This window comes from Pseudopodoces humilis, chromosome 3 (genome assembly GCF_049639895.1).
Source record: "Pseudopodoces humilis isolate 2021_Gansu_Grassland_sample_001 chromosome 3, ASM4963989v1, whole genome shotgun sequence".
Lineage (NCBI taxonomy): Eukaryota > Metazoa > Chordata > Aves > Passeriformes > Paridae > Pseudopodoces > Pseudopodoces humilis.
This window is the reverse complement of record NC_142202.1, coordinates 34,104,915-34,130,799: the sequence shown is the minus strand read 5'-3', so window position 1 is coordinate 34,130,799 and position 25,885 is coordinate 34,104,915. Positions and strand designations below refer to the sequence as shown.

The 25,885-nt window shown below is 40.3% G+C and overlaps 1 protein-coding gene across 3 annotated transcripts in view; it reads left to right on the top strand.

Annotated features, from left to right (window-relative positions):
* Nucleotides 1-25,885, top strand: part of LOC102108229 (protein ELYS) — a 41,713-nt gene that overhangs the window by 2,409 nt on the left and 13,419 nt on the right. For 2 of the 3 annotated variants that reach the window (XM_014255978.2, XM_088052686.1), the window contains exons 2-25: nucleotides 2,632-2,758; nucleotides 3,914-4,167; nucleotides 7,534-7,714; nucleotides 8,513-8,720; nucleotides 9,581-9,697; nucleotides 10,413-10,497; nucleotides 14,782-14,932; nucleotides 15,643-15,775; nucleotides 15,862-16,043; nucleotides 16,504-16,565; nucleotides 17,386-17,514; nucleotides 19,392-19,482; nucleotides 19,568-19,657; nucleotides 19,845-19,985; nucleotides 20,757-20,861; nucleotides 20,981-21,074; nucleotides 21,377-21,500; nucleotides 21,606-21,662; nucleotides 22,847-22,993; nucleotides 23,737-23,924; nucleotides 24,099-24,243; nucleotides 24,341-24,472; nucleotides 24,998-25,145; nucleotides 25,231-25,381. In XM_014255978.2, the coding sequence (XP_014111453.2) occupies nucleotides 2,638-2,758; nucleotides 3,914-4,167; nucleotides 7,534-7,714; nucleotides 8,513-8,720; nucleotides 9,581-9,697; nucleotides 10,413-10,497; nucleotides 14,782-14,932; nucleotides 15,643-15,775; nucleotides 15,862-16,043; nucleotides 16,504-16,565; nucleotides 17,386-17,514; nucleotides 19,392-19,482; nucleotides 19,568-19,657; nucleotides 19,845-19,985; nucleotides 20,757-20,861; nucleotides 20,981-21,074; nucleotides 21,377-21,500; nucleotides 21,606-21,662; nucleotides 22,847-22,993; nucleotides 23,737-23,924; nucleotides 24,099-24,243; nucleotides 24,341-24,472; nucleotides 24,998-25,145; nucleotides 25,231-25,381 (3,236 nt within the window). In that variant the 5' untranslated portion in view covers nucleotides 2,632-2,637. Of the gene's footprint in view, nucleotides 1-1,647; nucleotides 1,683-2,631; nucleotides 2,759-3,913; nucleotides 4,168-7,533; nucleotides 7,715-8,512; nucleotides 8,721-9,580; nucleotides 9,698-10,412; nucleotides 10,498-14,781; nucleotides 14,933-15,642; nucleotides 15,776-15,861; nucleotides 16,044-16,503; nucleotides 16,566-17,385; nucleotides 17,515-19,391; nucleotides 19,483-19,567; nucleotides 19,658-19,844; nucleotides 19,986-20,756; nucleotides 20,862-20,980; nucleotides 21,075-21,376; nucleotides 21,501-21,605; nucleotides 21,663-22,846; nucleotides 22,994-23,736; nucleotides 23,925-24,098; nucleotides 24,244-24,340; nucleotides 24,473-24,997; nucleotides 25,146-25,230; nucleotides 25,382-25,885 lie in introns of those variants that run through there. The other variant, XM_088052685.1, reaches the window with a different exon arrangement.

Here is a 25,885-nt window from a genome sequence, read left to right as displayed (position 1 = left end):
TAAAATGGTCATTGCCTTATTGGAGGAAACTTGAGCATGCCTGATGCTCTAGTATTTTCATTTTCTATAAAAATAATTCAGGTCTTGGAGTTCTACTTATTTGATGGTTCTTACTGGTGTTCATGGACTGATAAGGATATTTTTTTAATATTGTGGACAGGAATACAGAGTATTAACATATGAGCTTTCCATCAGGGAAGAATTCTTTTTTGAGATGGTGGGGAGTTTGGGACGGTGAGCGGTTTGTTTTTAAACTCAAATCTTCCCAGTAGAGGATGTTTGATTTCCAGTTTGGCCACACAAGGTTCTGTGCTCTTGGCGTAGCAGGTAGGCAGTGTCCCAGGCAGGGTCGCTCAGGATGACTCATGGAGAGCATCCAGCTGAGATGTTTCCTTGCACGCTCTTACTTGCCCTACTGCAAGATATTTGTTCACTCTTTTCTTAAAACTGTCTTGCGATTTTTGTGGTATATGGTATTAATAATAGTATACTTAACACACAGACATCTCCATGCTTTTTTACCAAAAACAGAAGAAAAAATTTATCCACCACAATAATTCTGGAATTTTGTGCTCTTTTCTAAAATTACTTAATATATGTTGTCAGAGTCAGTGCTTTGTTAGGCTGGAGAAATGGGCTGACAAGAACCTTATATAGTTTAACAAGGGGAAGTGCCAAGTCCTGCACTGGGGAGGAATCATCCCAAACACCACTGTGTGCGGGGGCCTGCCCAGGTGGAAAGCAGCTTGACAGAAAAGGCCCTGGGACACCCAGTTGGCCATAGGCCATCACTGTGCCCCTGCAGCAAAGAAGGCTGATGGTACACTGCCTGGCCTGCATGAGGAGGAACCTTTGCCAGGAGGTGAAGGGAGGTGATCCTTCCTCTAGTACAGTACTGGTGAAGCTTCAGCTGGAATGCTGTGTCAGGTCCAGGCTCACCAGACTCTCAAGATGGGAGATGAAGGTATTGGAGAGAGTGTAGCAAAGGGCCACAGAGATGGTTAGAGGAGATTGAAGCAGCTCTTCTTTGAGAAAAGGCTGGGAGATTGGGACTGTTCAGGCTGGAGAAGGCTCAGGGGTTCTTATCAATACACGTAAATACCTGAAGGGAGGTAAAGGTAAAGGTCCATGTAAAGTAGATGGAGCCAGGAACATTCCAGTGGTGCCCAGTGACAGGAACACAAACACACACCAAAACATTTCAAAGATGCTATTCATCAGCCAGATGTGTCTGAATGAGTATTTGGTGTTATGGGTTACTCCTAAAACACATCACACTAAATTGCAATTAAACTAAGCAAGAGTGCTGGTGTAATTGTGTGCCTTTTACTCTCTGGAGCCCCTGGAAACAGTGCAGAAGTTGTCACTTGAAACTGATGGCAAGTACCAAAAGAGAAACTCGGCAAAACTACTGCAAATAAGTTGTCCCACTTGGAACCTGATCTGAGCTAGTAGAGAATGCTGGTGGAGTGGTCAGGCTGGCTGGCTGCAGTACTGGCTTTGCCATCAGCAACATTTTTGTCAAAATCTTGACTTGTGCTTAGAGCAGGACGCTGACTTACCCTTCCTGTGCTTCACACGCTTGTTGTTGTCCTGCTGGCAGCAGATAAGGGAGCACAACCCAGCACTAGTGACCTGTGTATACCACCTTGAGATGTCTTGAAGAAAGCTGTACTGTTTGAGTAAGACATTTGAATTTGTCTTGTCTTTCAGAGGCCTTTCTATAAGCCAGATGACTTGGAAAACATAGATCCTTAAAGTAATTTGTATTTCCATGCATATGGATTATCTCATATTTAGCCACCTGGTTAATCCTGAAAATCAGTTCAGCTCTTCAGTTTTTCCACAAAAATACAAAACAATCTGTCCTGACATATTGAAATGTGAGCTCTTGTGGAGCACCTGTGTGAGCAAATTTTTTCTCTAATACTGCAGAGATGTGATAAAGAAAGGCAATAGGAAGGAAGGGACTGGAACAAGAAATAGAAGGATTTCAGCAGAGAAAAAACAACAGTATTTTGAAGAGCTGTGTTACGTTCACCTCTTAAGTGTATGGAAAAATACTTTTAATTGATGAGCTATGAAAGTCAGTATTGCTTGAAAGTATTGGCAGTATGTTTTCTGGAAGAATTTGAGTATGAATTTGGTCAAGAACTTTTTATTCTTGAATGTCAAAAATAAGCAGAAAAAGTAAATGAGATATGGCTCATCTGTGACATCTACTAGAAGACAATTGATTACAAATAATAATGTATTAAATCACGGCAAAGGGCAGAGAGTTACATCTCTTACTGAGAAGCTTTTCAGAATATGATTTTTCAGAAATCACATCTTGCTAACCTGTATGAGGAAACTAGAACTCGGTGTGGTGTTCTCTTCCCTATTATTGATCTTGTCCATCCCTCTGGGTCACTTTTTGTTGGTGATCTTGTAGGCATCAGAAAAGCTCAAGATTCTCCATTTGCTCTGCTGTGAGATGAAAAAATGTCCCAAGTACCATTTCTTTTAAGCAGAAAAGATCTACAAATGATGTATGGGAGATTTGTCACTGCATACTGATGAAGCTTGGGTCAGTTTCAAAGATATTTATGGCTGACATGAGTCTTTTTGCCTTTTTTTCTTTATTTGCAGTGAAGAATGCGAGACCTAACGGCTCAGGTAACGAGCAGTCTGCTGCAGTTTCCAGAGGTGACTGTTGAGGCACTTGGGGAAGATGAGATCACCCTAGACTCTGTGCTGTGTGGGAAGTTTTCTGGAGGTGAGCATTTTCTTTTAAATTTGGATTTGGTGTAAAGTTGTTACTGCCTGAAGCACAGGGTCATAGCATCAGGTTGGTTCTGTTAAATAAAATGCATCGGGTTCTGCTAGTGCTGACAGGATATTTTAACAATTGGAAGTGCTAAGCATTGAAAGTGCAACAGCCTGCTCCAATCCTGTGCTATTTAAGTAATATAGCTGACCATGTCCTCCTCAGTTTTGAATGAAATAGAAGGCAGTTTTCAAGAAAGAAATAGTGTTGTTTTGGGACAAATTTCTTTATCCCAAGCTCTACGCCCATCATAACATCCCATGCAGAAGTAGTTACAGAGACACAATAAGCTCCTTTTTCTTCTCTAGTCCAAATAAAAAATGGAAAGAGGACAGCTCTGTTAAGAACTGCCGATGTATTATTTAATAGGCTGCAGATGAGACCCAGTGAGAGTTGCTGAGAGCAGCTAAGCAGATTAGGCAGTTGACTTTCTCAGTGATCTGAAGGTAGAGCTGGATGCCTGTGTGGATGTCTTGGCATCTGTTAAGACCAGGTAGAATCTTATCTCCCTGTCTGTAAGTGCAGTAGTGGAGCTAATCCTTCCTATGAGCTTGAAGTTCCTCAACTAAGGAACAAGTGTTAAATTCTTCAGTGAAACAACACTTGTTAAATTCTTTCTGGGATGTGCAGGTGTAGAAGTTGAAATTTACGGATGCAGTGCCCACTTGAAGATAATTTCCTGTCCGAATCCTTGCCCAGAGTAGTCGTGCATCAAGCAGAATTCTTAACTGGAAATGAATTGGTTTAGATGGGCTGTGTGTGAAGTATGCTTTGAGACTTTGTACATATTTAGGTGTTTTCTAGCAAAAGCAATCCAAGTATGGGATACAGCCTAGAGCTCAGTGTATTGTAATCTTTATCCCAAAGAGTCAGCGTTCTTGAGTGCAGGGGAGACAAGTACAAATGCAAAAGAATGGGATTATTAATTCTAAGATGTATTGGTTGAGGATCGCAATGGGTGGTTTAAAAGAATGGTGGGGATGTGGGTAGGTTGCCCTTCCTCCCTTTGGTGCACTTGAGGGAAAGGCCCAGTGCCAACACCCTTGCTGTTGTTTCAGTTCTTGTGCTGGGGATTTGTTCAGTGGTGTTTCTTTTGCCTTGCAGGCAGAAGTGGCCTGGCGTGGCTGGCGTGTGGTCCCCAGCTGGAGGTGGTGAACTCAGTGACAGGAGAGCGTCTCTCTGCGTATCGCTTCAGCGGAGTGAACGAGCAGCCTCCCACTGTTCGCGTGGTGAAGGAGTTTTCTTGGCAGAAGAGGACTGGGCTCCTGGTTGGCTTGGAGGAAGCAGAGGGAAGTGTTCTCTGTCTGTATGACCTTGGGATCTCAAGAGTGGTTAAAGCAGTTGTTCTTCCAGGAAGGGTATGTATCTTGAGAAAATGAGGATTTTGTGTTGTTTGGTGCTGAATAATCCTGTTCCAAGGAGAGCTCTTGTGCATCTCTGTACAACTTATTCTTTCTTTTTATATTGTGTTAACATACTGTCAGTTCTGACTACCCAGTCAGGAGAGCCTCGATGTAAAATCTTGGACTTAGCAGTAGCATTATCTTTTGATTTTACTGAGAGTAAAAAAAATATTGTAGAGTACATTTTGATTTAATTCTCCACTTTTTTTATAAAAGGGATTGAAAATCTTTTATTTTTCAGAGCAAAAAAGAAAACCCCACTTAATTTGTCTGTAATATACCTTTTCTAAAGGGCTAATTTCTACCAGAAATACTGTCCTTAAAGTATCTCAGACTCCCATCACTGCTGTTAATGACTTTGTCACCTTCCCATCAATCTCAGACTCGGAAGCAGGTGACTTGAACAGATTTTTCTGTTAACTTAGGATTGGAAAAAAGATTTTAGTGAGTTATCTGTCAGATTGTTGCCAGTTTTACTTTCAGTCTGCTGTCCTTGAATCTCTGCTTGTTTAATATAGTTTAGATTTTTGTGTGATATATATATATGTATAATACAGATATACAATCTAGGTTTTTATAGTGAGATGTTTGTGTAGATAGGATACAGTGGTGTAATGTCAATAATTTTTTCTGCTTTCTATAACCCTTGGACCCAAATGATGTTGTGTCCCTGTGTCTCATTAATGTAATGGAAACAAGAATCAGATTAAGTTTTCAGAGCATCAAGATTCACTGTGTTTTATCATCTTAGAATCTGCAACAGATAAATACTCATTTACTACCCAGCTTTCTCTAACATTATTTGGTTTGTCTTGCTAGAGTACAGGTGGAAGCGTTGTTAGTAGTAGTAAGCGTTTGTGTTGTGATAAGTTCTAAAGATATGAGTTGGATCAGTGTTCCATTGTGTTGTTTTGCTATCTGCTTGAGTTGTGGATGGAAAGGCTGTGTGCTAGCATGAATAATCAGTAAGTAAATTATGTTTTGGTAAGTCATGTTGGTGTGTTAGGTTTTATTTCTTATATCTAAGTAAGTTAGGAAAAGCAAAGGTTAAGAAGTAAGGCTTATGTTGCATGACAAATCTGTAGCTGCGGAAGTGTTTTGAAAAAGAAGCTAGTTCCAGCAATCAGTTGTATTAGAGAGTTGTTCTATACCACAAAAACTGGTTCAGGAGCAAAGATGATGAAGCCCTGCAGGAAAAAGCTGTTATGTGATAAAGGGTAGGAATTTTGAAATAAAGCCAAAGCTGCGCTGAGAGTTTTGCACTTAGTCCCTGAAAGCTCTTGATTACAAGTGTGTTTGGTCTGTTGCTTTCCTTTTCCTTCCTATGTCTTTGTTATGGTGTTAGTTCAGTCAGCATAGTCAGGTCACAGGTATTACTTAATTGGACTGTTAATTTTCAGACTGTGAGTGGGAGTAAGGGTAAGAAAAACCAAGTAGATATAACTTGCACTTGGCTGCTGTCCATATCTTTTGAATTCTTTGAGAAATTCATATGTGCATATTATGTAATGTATACTTTGGGGGGGGCTTGATCTCTGTGAATGTTTCTCTGATTTTCAGATTGATTATTTTTTAAAGGTAAAATGTGGATCTTAACATCGCTTTCTTTAGTTTTGTCATTACTCTTTTACACCTTTAATGAGCACTGTATTTTCTCAATGGGTATAACTTCTGTTGACAGCTAAGTTGTACAGTTTACCTTAGAGCAACTCTGCTCCAAGGTGTCAAGTTGTTAGTGTATTAATACAGGGTGTTTATTGTGACTGTGTGACTGCTTTTTAGTGTAACAGTGGATGTTGAGTCATTCACAGAATAAAGAAATGAGTTAAAAAACCCAAACTCAGGAGCTTAGAAAGAATTTTGGCATAATATCTTTTCATGTGTCTTTGAGTGTCTCTCAGTGCCCTATTGATACATGTATGAAATGCAGCAGAACGCTGAAAATGTTGATGTGTATGATTTGAATTTGATTCCAAATTATAAACATATTCTGAATTCTAAACAATTTGATGAATTGATGAAACATCTAATTGGTTTATAACAGTTGCATGTTTCAGAACTGTTGCATGGTATTTTCTCAATTTTTCCTGGTTTGCATGAGGCAGAAGGGCAGCATTCAGATTCAGTGAGCTGAGAAAAGTTTTCTTTATTCTTTCCCAGAATGAGTTGTCAAAGCACTAAGAGAATAGGAAAAAGCAGTGCATAGCATAATGGAAAAAACATTGTTTCAACAGCTTATTCATGGAAAACTGAAGCAACCAGGGAATATTTTGGAAGACTCTATGCAAAACTAGTAAAGATTCATTTGGAGCCAGTTGTACAGTGAAAAAAATACCTTGAAAAGAATTTAGAAGCAGCACTTTAACCTTGGCTAATTGCACAGCAAGATGTGTTCTGTATTTCCTCGGCGCAGTCACCAACACTTGGAGCGCAAGAATCTGAGTAATCAAAATACTTTTATTGGTCCTCTGAGCAGTAGAGAAGATTGAAAATTTAATTTGAATCATAGGAATTCCGAAAGAAAACCAAGTTTCCTAATTAACTATAGATACTTCTACAATTAGAATTCTTGTGTTCAAGATGAAAGGTGGATTGTATAGCAGATGGCCGGGCAGTGCAGTCATAAGCAAGTGCTTGATACAGGAGAGGAGAAAACTTCAGGGAGCCTTTGAGTTTGGCTATTTTCCCCCACTTCTGGGGGTAAATAACCTACATAAAAAGATGGACTAGCTTGTGACTCTCGCTTCTTTGCTTTGTTTTCAGACAATGCTTTGTTGCTGATGTAAAGCTGTCTGCTTTCATGGTGCTGCATTTGTAAGAGGCCAGAAGATAGCCTCAGTTCTTGTGTTGTCCAGCTATAGTGCAGGAGCCGTGGAGTGCTTGTGTGTGCTAGAGCAGTCAGTGCTGTCCTGGCTGTGCTGTGGGTGCTGAAGGGTCTGTTTTCACCTTGTGCTGAGGCTGTGGGGACTGCTTGGTGTGTCAGGGAGCAGAGGGAGCTCCTGCCTCAGGCTGAGCAAGTTCTTGTTTGGTCTCTTGCTGTTGTTTTAGGCTGCCTTTTACAGTTTTCTCTGCCATCTGTAACAGTGTAAGCTGGTGTGCATTGAAAATTTTTGTTAGATATTACCAGTCAAAGTGAGGACCAGTGTAGATTTTAGTAAGCCAGCATCTCTCTCCAACCCTTTCTAGGAATGTTTCATTCCCATGGAAATCTTATCCTGTATTTCCTTTCCTGTTTCTGCTGTGCCAATGCTGGCTTCCCTTCTGAGTGATTACTCTTGAGCCTGTCACAGAGCTTGGATACTAAGCTGCAGTTCCCTGCAGGTGACGGCCATCGAACCCATCAGCAACGACGGCGGAGCCAGCGTGAGCACCCGGCACCTGCATCAGAGTCTGCGATGGCTCTTTGGAGTGGCAGCAGTGGCCACAGACGTTGGCCATGTCCTTCTGGTTGACCTTTGTTTGGATGATTTGTCTTGCAGTCAGAATGAAGTAGAAGCATCGGGTAAGCTGCTGTTTTTAAACTTGAATTTAGAGGTAAGAAGATTTGTTTCTTTTCCAAAGCCAGCTCGTATCCCAGTGAAATCCCAGCGTGCTGACGGACTACTGCCATTTCTGACATTGCTGACTGCTGATTGGAGATGGCAGTTTGATGTGGTGTGGTGCTGAACTGATCAAAAAATGGGGAGTGGCTTAATACTGCTGCTGATGTTAAGAACGCCTCTTGCTGCCCACATTCCCTTGTCCCTGTGATTGTTACCAGTGGGAGTAGGAATTTTTCCATTTGAGTCAGTGCAGCTGCGTGACAGGAAGTTGTGTTAGAGGTACCATAATTCTTGGGAGTGTTCTCCTGTTTCCATTAATGACTTGTGTCAGGCTTTAGGCTTGTGTTTTAAAATAAATGTATCTTATCAAAAATTCTGCATTTGGGTCAGTGAATACGGCAGTTTGTGTTTTCAGATTGCATACGCTGTTTTGGGTGTGGTAAGAGTGGCTTCAGGAGCTCAAGTAGCTTCATCATGAGGCCCAAACTCCTGCTTTATAGGGTGCAAGAAGAATTTGGCTACAATGGTTACATTTGTACCAAGTTTTGAAATAGGAGTGACAAGACCCATCCCATTGGAGAGTGCTTCTGTTTCTGAATGGGTGCAGAGACAGGAGTAGCGAAAAAAAGGTGCTGCAGAAATGGGTGTTTTGCTTGGCACGGTAGAATTAGATTGTACATGTTGTATAATCACATCAGTTTAAAATGTAATGGAAGTTGCACAATGCATTAATTTCTTGCCTGTTTTTCTGTGTGTAGATCTCGAAGTTGTCACTAGAATTCCTGCTGAAGTTCCACAAAGAAGAGAAGCTGTGACCAGAGAAGGGAGGCATCTCTGTTTTCAACTACGAAGTCCTTCAGGAACAGCAGTATCAACCCTATGCTACATAAGCAGAAGCAACCAGCTTGTTGTGGGTTTTTCTGATGGCTACTTGTCACTATGGAACATGAAAACTTTGAAGAGGGAGTAAGTAGTCACTTCCACTTTGTCACTCTTGGAGGTACAGGTATCTCAATTTTTTGCTTTAGGAAGTCATGCTGTAGGGGTGTTGTAGAGCCAATTTTTATAAGTCAGTTTGTTCTGTCCAATAGTGTTTTGTGAACCCAGGCAATGTGTGTATTTCTGTGAAAGATTTTGGAAAGGTTTGGAACCAGTTATTGCAATTAGGGCATCCACTGGAAGGCTTCACTGTGTGAATAATTGGTGATAATAATCACTGTGTGATTTTGGTGATAATAGTCTTTAAAGTGTCCACAGTGGACCTAGTATGACATGATAATTCAGTAGCTGATCTGTGCCTGAAAGTATATTATTTGCTACGTTTCAGCCTTGATGAGTGGCTGACTCATTCCCAGGCAAGAATGCATATGTGAATGAAAGTTTGTTTGGAGGACTTGGAGATCAGAATTAGGCATACATAAATTTATAAGCAGTACGAAATTTGGAGGGGATTTATAATCTGCCACTTGAAATATATGACCACAGACAAGTGCTATTTAAGGAAATGTACAGTGCCTCAGCAGAAACGATGTGGATCTGGATGCATTGTGGATGCATAAATAGACAGTGTATGCATAATTAGATGCCAGGAGAAGATTGTGAAGGTGAAACTGAAGTTCAGAAGTTGGGAAGACAAATACTAAAGAAGTAATGGCTTCTCAGTCATCAGGTGTTTTAGTTGGAAGTACTAATGGATGACTTTTTGTACTTTGAGGGTAAGCATGCAAGCTTCTTTATTCCCAGAAGATGCTTCTACCCTTCTACAAGCAACCAGAGCCAGCAGGCTTTCCTTTTTTCTATACTAATTTTTTCTTTTAAACCTGTAGGCACCACTCCCAGCTTGAAGGAGGAAGGATTCCTGTCTATGCAGTTACTTTTCAAGAGCCTGAGAATGATCCCCGCAATTGTTGCTATTTGTGGGCTGTTCAGTCTACACAACAAAGGTGAATAAAATTTTGCCATAAGTCACTCATTTGTTTTTTTAATATTTGTTCACATTCAGTTGATATCTGTGTATTAATTTTGTTTATTTAACTGTACAGGAGATGAAGTGTTAAGCTTACAATGCAATATTTTCAGGATTTTACACTTGAAAAGAGGGTTGGCTCTTTCCTACCTTGTGAATGAAGGCAAAGGAAACAGTGGCTGTATTTTTGTTCTTGCAGTCTCAAGTGATTTCCCTTGTTTCTTGATGACTGCTTCAAGATGTTTGTTTGGTATTCCCACCATGATATTCAATGCCATTTAAAGTTGTCTAGGCTGCAGATGCAGAACACTAAACATCATCAACAAGCTACTTAATCAGCCCAGCTGTTCATAAAGTGGCAGTCTTCTTAAGTTTGACTTAAAAGCAGTTTTCATGGAGAGCACTTCACTGTCGTGAACCATTTCTAGGAGTTCAGCAATTTTTTTCTCCATGTTGCATATTAAAGGTTTTCAGTGGTATAGTTAGCATTTGCCCCTGAAGCTTTTGTGTCAAAATTTCCTCCTTTATGTTTTACTGGCTAAGTGTGACCAATTATAATGTTTTTGGAAGCAGTGTTTTTCTTTGCAACAAAAGCATGCTCTTAAGTTAGTTTCAGCTTAGATGTAATAAAATGAAAATGAGGATTGTAAAGCTGTTTTTTAATCAAATTTCCTCATTTGTTCCTTTTTCAGTGAAGGTGATGTTGTGAGTTTACATCTGTTGCAGTTAGCATTTGGTGACAGGAAACGCCTGGCATCAGGACAAGTCATGTACGAGGTAAGACAGGCTTGTATGTGAGAAGATGAAAATAGTAATTTTGTCTAAGTAAGGATAAGTAAAGTTGACCAGATGAATATTTTCCATGAAAGATCAGTGAGACTTAAGAAAAAAGTCTTTTAATGAGTCTTTTTTAGGCATTCTTTTGTCCATATTTTTCAAAACAAGTCATACAATCATAGAATGGTTTTGGTTGGAAGACCTTAGATATCACGTAATTCCAATCCCCCGCCATGGGTATGGATGCCACGCACTAGTTCAGTTTGCTCAGGTCCCTATCCACCCTGGCCTTGAACACTCCCAGGGATGGGACATCTATAGCATCTCTGCACAGCCTGACCTGCAAATCCTCACCACTCTCACAGTAAAAACATTCTTCCTAACATCTAATTTGAATCTCTCCTGTTTTAGTTGAAAACCCCTTCTCCTTTGTCCTATCACTATCTGCCCTTGTAAAATGTCAGTCTCCCTTTTTTATAAGCTCCCTTTATGTGCTGAAAGGCTGCACTGAGGTCTCCAAGGATGAGGTCGGACTTCTGGATGGGCTGTGAGTGCATATTGCTTCTCCACCAGAATGCCCACATTGTTCTTGGCAGGGCTGCTCTTAGTCACTTCTACCAGTCTGTAGTCATGTCTGGGATTGCCCCATTCCAGGTGCAGCATCTTGCACTTGGACTTGCTAACCTTCATGTCATGAGATTCCCACTGGCCCACCTCTCAGCATTCTCCACGTCCCCCTGGATGACATCCCAGCCTTTTGTTTTGTCAGCTGCACCTTTCAGCCTTATGTCATCTGCAAACCTGCTTAAGGTGCACTTGATATCACTGGTTCTGTCACTGATACTGAAGAGTGCCGGTCCCCACACAGGTTTCTGAGGGACAGCACTCAACATTGACCTATGGAGATAGAGCTGTTTCCCACAACTCTCCGGCTTGGTCCTTCCAACCAGTTCCTTATCCACTGAGTGGTCCATCCTTCAAATCTGCCTGTCTTCAATTTAGAGATGGTGATGTCATGAAGGATTGTGTCAAAGACCTTGTAGAAGTCTAGGTAGATGACGTTGGTCAGTTTTCCCTTGTCAAGTGTTTCTGCCGCTCCATCATAGATTACCAGATTGGTCAGACACAATCTATCCATCCTGATGCCATACAATTTTATACTTCAGTGTCATTGTGTTCCAGCTAGATTAATCTGCAAAGAGCTCTTATACATCTGATTCCTGAAGAGGAAATGACTGTTATAAATGAAATTACTCTTAACTTAAACATCACATGGATGGCATCTAGGAAGAGAAGACAAGGCTTTGAATAGCTTTGTGTTACCAAGCTGTAGATTTGAGGAAGGTTCTGTCTGTCTCCCTTTCTTACAATATGGTAATATATATCTCTATATACATTTTTGATCTCTGTTTTATAATGTTTTTCTTTTAAGCTCTTGTCAGCCTGACTTCAGAACACCTACAAAAATACCTACAATGTCTCTGCAGCATTGATTCTGAAACTCAGTCGCTGTAAAGATTACTCTTCTTAAAAGTTTTGGATAGGCTGTCTCTGAAATCTACTCCTAAAGCCAGTAAAAGATGTACGTGTGATGTACAGTGGTATGATTTGTTCAGAAGAATCTCTAAATTTTCAGAACTGGTTCCAGAGATGCTGTGGTATAGAATAGATAAAATACAGAGGAGGTATTATTAGATCTCAGATAATCTAACAGAGACAGGAGGCACCTGTATAATGTTTAATTCTATTTAGCAGTATACATGAAACACTACCAAGAAGTTTTTGATGGGAAAGTGATCTTGCAGGTCTTTCCTCCTATTTGACACTTGCTCTTGTACGTCTCAGTAGCACAAAATGAAATTGACATAATCCTTGGACTGTGGTTCAAAGACTCCTTGTTTTTTATTTCGACTTTGAGTTTTGAATTTTTTGAATGAGTTTAAATTTTGTTCTTTTTTCCTTTTGTCTGTATAAAGGTGCCTTCCTGATTTGGAAGTGTTGCTTTTAAACAGATAAAGGTTAGGTGTTCGGAGAAAGTGGTGTTTAAAAATACATCATCTATCACGGTGATGAAGTAATAATACTTCAAGTGGTTCACCATGTCTGAATATACATGTTATATCTTTATGTGCAGTTTTTAAATGACAAAAATATGCAGTACTCTAAGGAACAGAACACCATGTTTTTTTGGGGTTTGTGTGTAGTTTTGCTTTTTTTTAAAGGGCTTTCATTGCAGTTCACTCCTGCATCTTCCAGTGCTCTAAGCACTTCGGCAAGTTGATAGAAGAAAGTTTCTTTAGTCTTCGCAAGATTTGCTTTTGAATTTCAGTTTTGTTTTATCCTCTTCTAAAAGTTATGTTTAGCTACAGTCTTAGCAATGACAAAAACATTACCTTTTACTGTGTGCTGCATTGGGGAAAAAGCAATTGTCTCTATTTCTCTCGTGGCTACTACATTTTTCCATCTGAACTATTTAATGTTAAAATGTGAGTCCTCTAACTATTTGGCAGTTATTTGTCTTGGTTGTCTTTTCTGAACAAGATATGACAAAGGTGACTTTATACCTCAGAGGGTTGAAACATTTCATCAGTCTTTAAAAATGGGTTTACTAGAAATTCCAGTTGACGCTCTTCAAAAAAAAAGGTACGCAAGGTGATTAAAAATGTTACTGGGTTTGTGACCTGGAAAATCTGTGGTGTAGTTCAAGTAAGACCTGGAACCCTCTACAACCAGTAGTACATTCACAGGCATGTGTTGAAAGGTTATAACAGGAACCAATCTTAGAAGTCTATTGAAGAGAGCTGAACATCTGCACCCTCTGAGGAGGAAAGACAGGTTCCTCAGCTGGCCTACAAGATAAACCACTTAATAGTGTAGTTTCATGCTGAGACCTGATAGCATCTACTGCCAAAAAATCCCCCCAAAACAATTCTTAATCCCTCCCTAAAGGATGCATCATGACAGGATCTGTGCTCAACAGTGGATGCTTAAGTGATGGAATACTTGTGGTCACAGATTGGTCAGAATGACATAATGGGTCTCTGCCTACATGACTGAATCAAGCTTCTTGTTGGTCTTGAGTGACATAAAATTTAAGAGTTGTTCACTTTTGGCAGGCCAGGCTTGAGTAAACAAGGAGAATGTAATCTACTGATGCTCCTTGTTCACTGAGCAGAGGTCAAGCTTAAAATACTTGTTTGCTTACAGCAGTGCTGTATGTCCCAGCAATCAGATTTGAGGCTATGAAACCATGCATCTTTGACTTTATAGCATGGTGAAAGTCACAAGTGGAATTTTTACAACATGTGGCACTGTGTTTTTATAAACGTGTCAAACTTGATTCTCTGTTGCCTTCAAGGTTGGCTTAAATAAGTAATAAAGTAAGAAAACTGAATGATACACTTAAATTAGGCTTTCAAAGACCTCTTTTAGATGATCTCAGCAGTTGCTGTATCTTGCAGATCAGTTCATGGTCATGGAGCATATCCTTACCTTTGTTCTGCACAAGGTTTGTGTATAGTCTCTATGTTCATATCCGAGTCTGACCAGTGCAACTCCTTTGAAAACTGTCCTGTTTAACTGGTCTGGAACATCACTGCTTAATATCTCCTGTGCACTAGAGTTCCTTAACTTGCTTGCCCCCCAGTATGGAAAACTTAAAATATGTAGCTTTGATTAGGAAGTTGTTACAGCAGGAACTATTTAGTATTACTTTCTCTGTCCCCTCTGCACTGAATTTATGTGGGAGTGGCTCTTCATATATGAATGAAAGCTGAAATTTCTAGTAATTAAATTAATGCTGGACAGGTTTATGGGATTTTAGTGCTTTATCTTGTGGAACTGTCTTTCAGAATCATGAACTTCTTGTTCAGGACATCATCTCTGTTAAAATTAGTTTTAGAGATTACTTATCCTACAGTGAAGATGAGGTTCTTTGCTTAGGCTTCGTGTTAGCTTTCCAAAGAGATGGTTATGGTTTTTCTTGTCTACCCTGCATATATCTGTTACTTCCAAAATTCCTTAATAAAATAGTGTCAACTCTGCATGCTTCAGAGCAAAGTTTTGATAAGGAAATGCTAATATTTGAAAATGTACAAAGCCTTTTCAGCCAATATATGTTAAAATTTGACACTTAATTCTCTTGAATGTCAGATGTAGTTTTTATTTGCTATCAGAAATAAGTTCATTGCAAATGAACAATACAATATGCATGTTATATTAGATATATACATTCTTTCTTGTTAGGTCTAATGAAAATTACTTTTTTTTTTCCCCCCCATCCAGGGTTTGGAATACTGTGATGAAAGGTACAATTTAGATCTCACTGGTGGAATCTTTCCCTTGAGAGGGCAGACCAGCAATACTAAATTACTCAGCTGTCAAACCATAGAAAAATTTCGCAACCATGCTGACAGAGAGGATAGCGTTAATGAAGGTTTGTTCTCGTGTACCTGCTTGGTTATTCTAAACTACATGGTTTGGAAATCTAAGCAATGAATACTGTTCTATACCCACAGTCTTAAATATTCATCTAGCTGACCTTGCTGGGCTTATTTAAAAAGAAAAATTGTTTGCTGAACTTATGTGGGACTTTTTCATCCCTCTGAACATCATTCATTAAGGGAAAAGTGCTTATTTTATATTTGCTGGGATGCTAGAGCAGTATATGTGGTCATCTGTATAAAGCTGGTCAGTCAGTTTGTTCTGCCAGTAGTCTGCACTGAACAGTAATATCATTCTGTCTGTTGCTTAGGAATGTTATCTGATTTTTTTTTTTCCTGATCAAATCTCTGGCTGCATCCATTTTGCACGTGGTCACAAATAGTGTTCCCCAGGGCTCAGTATTGGAGCCAGTTCTACTTGATATCTCTTTCTGATGATCTGGATAAACAACGTGATGAGCTTATAATAGTGTATTAGGTTTGACTTGGAACAGATACAATTTGAACAAGAAAAAGAGGCACTATGACTAAAACCACATCACATGGATGTTTGCTACTCTGTATATTGTTTTTATCATTACTAATAAAGGGTAGTGTTTCATGAGGGATATAACAGAATTAAGTCAAAATAGAAAGTGATGGTTTAAAAACATCAGATACCTCATATTTTCTATAACAAGGAACAATGTCTTGTCTTTGACAGTAATCTCTCCTGACACCAGTGTATCGATCTTCAGTTGGCAAGTGAATACCTATGGTCAGGGAAAACCATCTACTTATTTGGGTGTGTTTGACATCAATCGCTGGTATCATGCTCAAATGCCAGACTCACTGAGGTAGGTTTTAATGAAGTGGTTTCAATATCCCTACAGAGGGTTAATTTGAAAATTGCTGTTGAACTTATGCACTTGTTTTCTTTAAGGCCAGAAGAATTCCTTCATGATTGCCCCTATTTTGCACTGTGGTCACTGGATCCTGTAATAAGCATGACTTCTCCAAACCTCATTTTGGATATTCTGGTACACGAGCGTAGTCTAAGTCGGGGGGTTCCTCCTTCTTATCCACCACCTGAACAGTTTTTTAATCCAAGCACCTATAATTTTGGTAGGTATTTCACTGCTTTTCATTTGAGTAGTGACAAGGTTCAGTGGAGGTCAAATGCTACTTGGTGGTTCTCTTTCTTGTTCATTGCTTGTCACACAAAATGCCAAGCAAGAAAAGCCCCATAAACCTTCTCAGACCTGGTTACCATGTCCTGACAAGGTGCTTACTCTAGTGAAACGTATCTGACAGGCTGCTGAGTTTTGGGTTTGGGGGCTTCTGTAACATAGCCCAGGAAGGGCTGATGGTCATCAAATGAAATGCCCAAAGCACAGCACCTGGGTAGCGGTTGAGCTTAAGTTTCTACAGACAGAGTGTAACTACTTTTAAGGAAAGCGTGTCAGTGATGTGATGAAGGAAAGGGGTGCTGGAGGTTTGTCTTTTAGACAAATAGAGCACTATTTAAAAAGCATAAACTGGCGATCAGGTAACGACGTCTGTCAAACGTTCCTTGTTCCTGCAGATGTGACATGCTTGCTCAACTCGGGAATTGTTCACATGACTTGCACCGGCTTCCAGAAGGAGGTGACTTTTTTTTTTACTGTATTTCTGTTGGGACTGTTAAGAGATGAACCTTTTCTAACTTTTCTCTTGCAGTGCTTTGAGTGTCAGAGACCACTTTATGCTCACACTGCCCACTTACATGCATTTCCTGCCAGTTCCATGCAAATGGTACAGACTGTTTTAGGGAGGCATGAGCAGGGAGTGAATGGCTAGAAAGGAAGTTGTAGTAGGAAGAGAGAGTGTGGTGGAAGTGGGGGAAAGTGTCTACTTCTTTGTATAGTGTGGAGTTAGGGTTTTGACCCCAATGAACTTGAGAAAGGAGGACAGCATGGAGAATGGGAAAAGTGATTAAACTGTTTAAGAAGAAATGCATGTTTTTTCTCTCAACCTTGGCCAAGGTATAACTTCTGAGGCACTGCACAGCTTGTGACAAACCCTTTCAAATTAAGTTCCAGCTCACTAAATGTACTCATATAAACTGTCTTCCCTGCAAACAGACATACAGTCTTTAAAAGAGTGGTTTGTAGTTCTGTTAGTTTTAACTTCTACTGAATGTATTTTGTGTCAATGTTCAAGGAAAAGCAAGGCCTTTGTATTGACAGACAGGCCGAAAAATACTTCCTTTCCTTCAGCCTTGCAAAGGCTTTTTTTTTTTTTTAGGATGCATTTTTGGAAACTGGAACTGTAAGTGTACTGCTGTGTTTAAGACTCTACATAGCAATGCTTACCAAAATTGCTAACCTGAAGCCTGCTTCTACTTATGCAGCTGATAGTCTAAAGTGATCCAGAACCTTAGTGATGAAATGTTGTCTTAGCCTTTGTATTTTGATTGATGTTTCAGACCCTGAAGTTTTTGAAGAAATCTGGTCCTTTAGTAAGTGAAGCCATTCATGACAGCTACACTCGGTGTCTTGTAGCTGGCTTGCTGTCTCCAAGACTGGTTGATGTCCAGCCATCCAGTCTGAGTCAGGTGAGTGTACGTTGGGTAATCCAGGGGGAAATACATCCATCTTGTCTGAAGGTTGTAGTGGCTACAATACCATGATTTTTGATTTGACCTCACAAGCTGGTCTGAGAGGCAGGTTTTGACATATATTTATCAGAAGTAATAATATTCTTAGATCCAATCTTCTGACTGGGAACAGCCCTGAGAGGTCTGTCTTTAGTGAGTTGTCTGTAAATTCCACACCACATGTCAGCATGTGGAAGCATTCAGTCACTGCTGGGCATGAGCATCGGAAAGCAGCTTTCCCTGGGAACAACCATCATCCTCTTCGTGCCCTCAGTGTCTCAGAGCCTTGGATGCAGTGCAGTATGTGGCACCCTCAGATGTTTGCACTATTGCAAACAGCAGCTTGCTGCACTAGACATTATTTGCATCCAAGGAAGTACTAACCAGTTGCAATTGTCTGCTTTATTTGACAATTTCATCAACACTTCCTCTCATTTTCCCTTTATCTAGGCTTTTCTGCATCCTCTCAAAGTTGCTCATTATCTCTGTAGCCTTTGCCTTGAGCTGTGGTAGTTTGATTTCCTCCTCTTAGACTGCCCCCTTGCTGCATCACCTGTACCTCTCAACACTGCTACATTTTGTCTGTCACCACAGTGGCTTCACACCCCTCTCTCATGGGTTTTCCATTTTTGGTGCAGCAAACTTAGTCTCACATCTGAAGAGTTTCATGAAAGAAGGAGCCTTTGTGATGAACAGCCCATCTTTCTCCAGGCAGGGGCAATGCTGAAGGGTTGGATAATCATCATGGATGGAGTGGAGCAGAAAGCAATGGGAAAGGGAGGGCAGTCTTCCCCCTGCCTTCATCTTCCTGTCTGTGGGATTCTTCACCAGACCGTGGAAATGTGTCGGGAAAAATAGCACTTCTGCATAGTGTGGTAGTTAAAACAAATTTGGCAAGCAGACCCAGCCCAGAGAATGCTTATTTTGCAAGCCTGATGTAGGCTCTTACATTCTGATTAGATGATGTCTAGTTCTGTTGTCAGCTCCAGTTGGCAAGTAACTTGGAAAAGCAAGAAAATTTATGATGACCTTTGCGGAATTGTGACTGTCTGGTTCAGAGACTGCGTTAAGCAGGGATTGCTTGAGAATACTAGAAAGAAAAATTTCAGAATTAGGGTCAAGTTGCTTGGAATTTTGTTTGGTACCCTAAGTAGTATTTGGCATGTTTCCTTGTCAAATACATTTTCAGAAAATGATGGAAATTTGCCATATGTCTTCTCATGTGTACAAATCGCTCTTAAATGTCATGATCTTACCTAGAACAAAACTTTTAAAATTTGTTTTAAAAAAATAGAGGGAAGAAAAAAAGAAAATTTCTATGCAGAATCATTTCATCTGAAAGAAGTGTCTGAACACTAGCTGGAATGAACGGGTACATTATTTCCCGTGTTTGTGCATGCCTGTGCATTATCCTTCACAAGGACTGCTATGGCATTGTAACTTAATGTTTTGGCTGTCAAAGCTGCTTCATGTCTTGCTAGTCTTGGGAGTTGCTTGGCCTCACCTTCACCGTTTCCATGCAAACACAGTGGTGAAAATAGTTAATTGACAGTCATTGAATGAAGACTGAAATGCTGAGGCACACAACTAGAGATTAGAACTAGCCTGTGTGAAGTTGAAATGTCAGAAGAAGACTTTCCTGTGTTCCTCAAACCAGCAAGCAGTCCAGCCTGTGGCTAGAGTTAAGAAAGAATCAGGAATGTGGAATAGTTGCATTTGTGCCATTGGACTTTGTGATGCCTTAATGAGTATCCAGTTAGAAACAAACACTTCTGCGAGGCCCAGGTATGAAAAGTATGTGGGGTTGTGATTTTGTTTCTGTCTGTTCCGTGCAGGAGGAGCAGTTAGAAGCAGTGTTGTCAGCTGCTGTGCAAACAGGTTCTTTAGAGCTTCTGACGGGATGCATTAAACACTGGACTTCAGAAGGTAATGCTGCTTACATGGTTTTTATGTTGTGTCTGTTTGGGTAAGAAATTGTGGCTTCATGTCTTGTTTGTTTTCTCTTTTAAAGAGCAGCCAAGTTCTGCTGGAAATTTACGGTTTGTTCTTGAGTGGACGTGGAACAAAGTGATCTGTACAAAAGATGAACTGGACCAAATATGTGAGTACTGGTGTAGTCGCTTTTGAAACCTCGAGTCATTCTTTGTAAAGGATCTTCTTGAGTAATCTGCCAGTGTATGCTACTGGATCTTGAAGTGGTTCTTTAAGTCTTCTAGGGCTGTTTAAATGTCCTTTGGAAGTCTGCAGTTGCTGTGCTGACTGATGATTGAATATTGCTCCTTGACAAGGTGTTCCGCTGTTCGATGGCTCCTGCAACTTCATTGACCCGCAGACATTACAGTCCCTTCAGCACTGCCAGCTGCTTCTGAGCAACCTCAGCACAGTCCTGAACTGTTTTCTAACAGAAGCCCAAGAGCTTACTGAGAAAGGTTGGTGAAAGCACTGCTAGGTCTTTGGTGTGACTGCTAAGATTTGGAAGGATGCTTGGGTTATAACTGAGGAGACACAAGCTGTTGCTGTGTTGGATGGTTGGGAGAGAGCCAGGTTGAGCTGGGAGGAGGGGCTTAAACCTGAGAAGTTGGGACTTTGATTTCAGCCACTTGGAGTTCAGGGGAGCAGCTTGTTGTGGCTGGGTAGGGGAGGTAGGGAGATAGGGGAGGCTCCACGGATTCAGCACTGAGCTGAGTGAGCACCTGGGTGGCAATTGGAGCAACTGAGTGTGGTAATGCTGAGAGGTGTTCCTAATGGTTAGCTAGCAATTGATAGTTGTGTGCAAATTGCTGGGAAATATAAAGGCATCCAAAATGAGTAACTTGTAAAGCAATTTCCTTGAGATTTTTAGCTGGTTTTTGTTTGTTGTTGGCATATTGAGGGCAAAAGAAGACTCTCGCTTTGCTGAATTAAAAATCTCTGCTGCATGGAAAACAAATGTCTGAATATATCTAACAGTTCAGACTTGTTTTTTTCAATTTTAATCTTTAGTGATTCTGTTTCTTAGTAGTGATTGGTCTTTTTTAGGGGTGGGGGGAGGAAGAGAATGGTGTTTTTTTCCCCTTCAAATTCATAAGTGATCCAGAGAGACAGCTACAAAGACAGGTTTCTACTGTGTTTGTTTGCACTTTCTATTGGTTCTGCAAAGGGAGTTTTGTGAAACAAAAGGAATTGTGATGCTCAAATCATGTTCTGCCTTTTTTTTTTAGGTTTTTCAGACTTAACAAATAAGCAGGTGGTAACCAGCCTCATTTCTTTGTATGCACAAGTGGTGATCTGGTTCTGTCGATCCAGTCTCCTTCCCGAGGGTTTAGGTAAGCAGAACATGTAGTACCAAATACTTGAGGTTGTGATTTCTGTCCGTCTAATCCAAAGTTTTAGTTAAGAAATGTGGTCTTACTTCTTTTTCTTGCTTTCACTTTATCACCTGTAGATGATCACATGCATTTGTCTAGACCTTTCTACAATTACCCTCTGATTCAGAGCTACTATACGGGTCACCGACAGAAACTCGAGCATTTATCAAGGTAAGACTTAGAGGAAATCCCTAGAATGCTGCCAATGTCAGACTGTGAGAGTGGTTATTTTTGCAGTTACGACCCTTTGTCTGTCTGCACTTCCTTGGCATTACACGTATCAGAGCAAGAAAGCAAACCTGGACCGCAAAAGGTCATTGCAACTCTTCTCTTGGATTTGTGCTTTGGACTCCTTAATGGATAAGTTCATTGTGACCTAAGGACCATCTTTCCTCTGACTCAGAAATCTGTTACCCTGAGAGGCTGGAATGAGTGTTTTACTCTGTCCAAGGCCTTGCTCCCTTTTGTTGCAGAGGAAAATGGGATTCTGACTGCTTGATGATTGATGGAATGGTTTCCCAGTTGGGAGAGCAAGTGGAGAAGTTGTGGCAGAGAGATGAAGGCGGCACTGGGAAATACCCACCTGTTAGTTTACATGTGAGTGTTCTGTTCACTGAAAACCCCAGCAGTAGCAGCAGTCCCCTAAAGCCAATGATTGTGAAAGACAGGAGCGTTAGAAAACCATTTCATCTTTCATTTCAGGCACTGCTGGATCTCTATTTGCTAGAAAGCATTGAAGAAAGTGACAAACATGCAATTGTATCCTTTCCAGATTGTGTTAGTATAGTGTGGGCATATAAATGTTCTTTGTGAGCACATAAATGTATGTCTGTCACGTATGTGGTTAACAATGCTTTTATTTAATGCCTCAAACACAGTGTGAGTGAACACATTTAGAATAAAATTTATTCCTAGGTAGAAACAATGCTTAATTTCCTTCCGGATTAGAATTTTTCTTAGTTCTATTTTAAAGTGTTTTGTTGCAAAGTCTTTTCTCACATGATAAAACATGCTAAGTCGTATTCAAGAGAAAAACCTCTCTTAGTTCTTCTCAAATTTTAACACAGGTACTAGTTTTTTAAGTGTATGTAGCATATGACTGCTTGTTAGAATGATGCCCTAAAATGGGCTGTTTCAGAGGAAAAGGGTTTGTAACAGTGGTTTTCCAGTAGCTGATATTTTGCCAAAATAATTTGTTTCCCAGCCCAGCTAATAGTGTTTGCTTTTTTGTGTACAAAAAGTACAAGCCCACAGAATAATAAAGAGAGGGTTGAGAACAGTCACTGGGTAGAAGCCTGGTTTTTAGGCTGCTGGAACCTACAGACTTACCTTTGTTGTTTGTTGGCTAAGATGGGAGCCTGGAGAGCAAAGGAGTTAAAAATAGTTGTAGTTCCAAGCTGCCTTACTCAGACACGTCCCTGACAGGGGGTGTCAGAAAGGGAAGATGCCACTTAGAGCGAAGGATCCACATGCAGTTTTAAACACAGTTTCAATCAGTCAGTGCTAAGTTACATTGTAAGGGCACCATAGTTTCTGTTGTTTTGTGAGTCAGGAAATGAAGAAAACAAAACAGCTGTAGAACTTGTTTTCTTTAATAATTAAGCATTGGATGTTCAAGTGTGTTGAGTGTCCAACTGGTAGCTCCACTGATGGAAGCAGAAGCCTGAGTTTATAACAGCAGTTACAAATGCCCAGTATCTGCCTTTTTGATTGCCTTACAGAAATCCACAAGGGTTTCTTTCTGGAAGTTTATTCAGATTGCAATTTTGTGATTAGGACCTGACTATTGATATAATAAGTTGTAATAGCTTAAAAGGGCAAGATCAATACATTAGGATTTTCTGCTTCCTATGATTTTCATATTACTATTTTAGTTTGCTAAATGTTGTGTGATATAACTCTTTGGTCTCAGCAATTTATTCACCTTAATGAGATACTCTCAGACAATTTACTTGCTGCTGGATATAATGCATTCCTTTCCAAATAAAACAGAAACTTCAATTGACTCCTTTCCAACTGCCTTTGCTATCCCTTGGGGTCTTGTTAAGCTGATTCAAGGGTTTTGGCTCCTAGATCACAATGATTATGAAGTAAGTATGAAACAGTTGAGTTAGACACACATTGCCCTGCAGAGCTGTAGTCAATAAAATTACTTTTAAAAATTGGTACTTAGAATTTGTTGGAGCATTAGAAGCTTTTTTGTAACACTGCTCTGACATCTTCAGCAATAAGTTATGATTTGAAATTTTGCTTTAACTACTTTAACAGAAATTGCTTAAAACAACGGTGTAATCAACTTTAATAATGCTTAATATTTGAATTTTCATAGCTGCCTGTGGTTAGGTTTTCAGCAGACTGGTTGGGCACTGTTTCTAAAAGAGTGTTTTGAGTACTTGAAGCGTGGAAACTGTGATGGTAGCAGGAAGATTTGAGACAAAAGACTGTAGCTGAAAAGTGACTTTTTGACCTAATAGCTATTCTTCCTGATACTGATTGTTGTTCTTGTCATTGTGTCCATACAACCAATTTATTTTATAGCGTAAGTTCTCTAGTAATGTGTTTATTAAAAGCGATGTCTGTACACAGAGTTCTGTGAACTTAGCAAAATCTGAATTGCTCCTCCTAAAACATTCACTTAGTTCAGGGTGGCTGATTTTTTTTTTTCCTGCAAATACTGAAGAATTTTTCCTGATAAGCCTTGGATCGAGTGTTTTATTAGTGAGACATCAAAGTTTGTCTAACCCACATCCAGCCTTGCTGCAGGAAGTTTTGTCTGTGTTTGTTGCACGGGTGTGAGTTTCTGCGGTAATTCAGCTGCTCTCAACTTGTCCAGAATTCCCTGGCCCTGCTCTTCCATCCGGCTACAATCAAGACAGTGTCATGGCAACACATGAGGATAATTCAGTCCCTCATGTGCCAGGGAGAGCACAGGCGAGCCCTCAGGTACATCCAGATGATGAAGCCGTCGATGTCCAGCAGCAGTGAAGTGCGGCTGTTCCTCACCGTGTTGTTGTCCAACAGGTAAGGGAGTCTCCCATTGTTTTGGCACTCAGATATTGGGAAATGTGGAGGAGTGATGATCCAAATGGGGCTCCCGTCCATTTCCTTTGATCTTTGAATGAATCGCATCACTGTGGGGCATCTCTCTGGCTCCAGTGTTCCCATTCCTTTCCATGTCCAAAACCTGAACTGCAGGTGCATGGTGGAGGCTTGGAGTCTGCTGCAGCAGCACACCACGAAGTTAAACATAGAAGAGCTGCTAAAGCACATGTATGAAATCTGTCAGGAGATGGGGCTCATGGAGGATTTGCTGAAGCTGCCCTTCACAGACACAGAAAAAGTGAGTTTGGAGAAGAAACAAAAAAGTCTTAATTTTCTCTTTGGCAAGAGAAGAGGCAGAATCGTAATAGATGCATGAAATGTGTTATTTCTCACAGGAGTGTTTGGAGAAGTTTTTACAGGCCAAATCTGGTGTCCAGAACCGTGAATTCCTCTTAGTCCACCATCTGCAGCGTGCCAACTACATCCCAGCACTCCAGCTGAATCAGTCCATGAAGGCCAGTCTGACGGTAAGGGTAGACATTCTGCTGTGAAATTATGAATTAAATGTCACACACCTTGGTTGAATCCAGTTAACAAAGTTTGTTTTCATCTGAGGAAAGAAATAGGTATCTTGGCTTTTCATTTAGTTCCTCAGATCCCTCTCTTATGTGTGGTTTATTTATGGAAGTTTTTTTGTGTTAGTCTTGATTTCACAGAAACAAGTACGTTGTATGTTACGTCTTCTTGTCTTGATTTTACTTGAGAGCAGTCTAGCTGCTTCACAAGTAATAATTGCCATATGGGTTTTAGTTGTGAAGTTTGGAGTTCGGGGTTTTTTAATTTTTTTAACTAGTCTTCACTGCACTTATGCAAAACTACCAGGTGAAATTGGTGTGTGCTCCTGGGTGGAGCTTGCTGTGGCTCTATGCAGTGCATTTGTTCTCCTTTGTCTATAGAGCAAATTTAGTCCCTAGTTAGAAAGAGCAGATAGTTGTGTGCAATGAACTTCTGGTAAATTGTGAACTTCTTGCTTTACACGTTTCCTTTGTCAGAATGATCGTGATCCTCGCTTGAGGGAGAGAGCAGTTGCCAGAAATTCTCTGTTAGACCAATATGGCAAGATCCTTCCCACAGTTCAAAGGAAGCTGGCAGTAGAGCGAGCCAAGCCGTACCGTTTGCCTTCGTCGGTCTTAAGAGAAGGTAATTTTAGAGAAGGGAAACACGATGTGCAGCTGGCCATCACTTGGATTACACAAGGCTGATACTCTTCTCTCTTGCTTTACAGTCCCAAGGCCAAAGCCTTTATCCACAGCAACAAGGCAAGCTAATGCAGGAAATGTACATACAAGAGCAACTTTCATCAGTAAAGTGTTGTCCAAAATTGGCGAAGTATGGTTAGGAAATGAGCAGAAAACAAATATCTCACTATGTGATAGGTAAGCAGCTTTTCATTAAAATGAGTCTTGATCTACGTGTTTGGAGAGGGAGGTGAAGAGGGAGTGAGTGAGTGGTAGGGGGAGAGAAGGAGAATTCAATTTGAATTCTGTTAAGTTTTTGGTGGGAAGGTGCACATGAATAAAGCTTCGTTTTGCTTTTTTGCACATACAGTATATAACATCTAAGAATCAATTCATTATAAGTAGTGTTGGGAGAGTTTTTCTGCTATGATAATCTTCTGTACAAATACATGTGTTTATATTATGGCAAATGTGTTTATAGTGCTTAAGACAGCTGAAAGTCAAACTGTTTGTCACTATCATAAAGCTGTTGGTGTACCAACTTTTATAGACTTGTGTGATCACATACCAGTTCCTGCTTGGTTATTTAAAAATAAGCAGAATAACAAAGAGTGGAGAATTGGCTCTTAATTGTTAGGTGATTGTCCTACATGGAATGTGGTTAAATAAACTTTAATTCTGGTATGGCTGGACTTTGAGGGA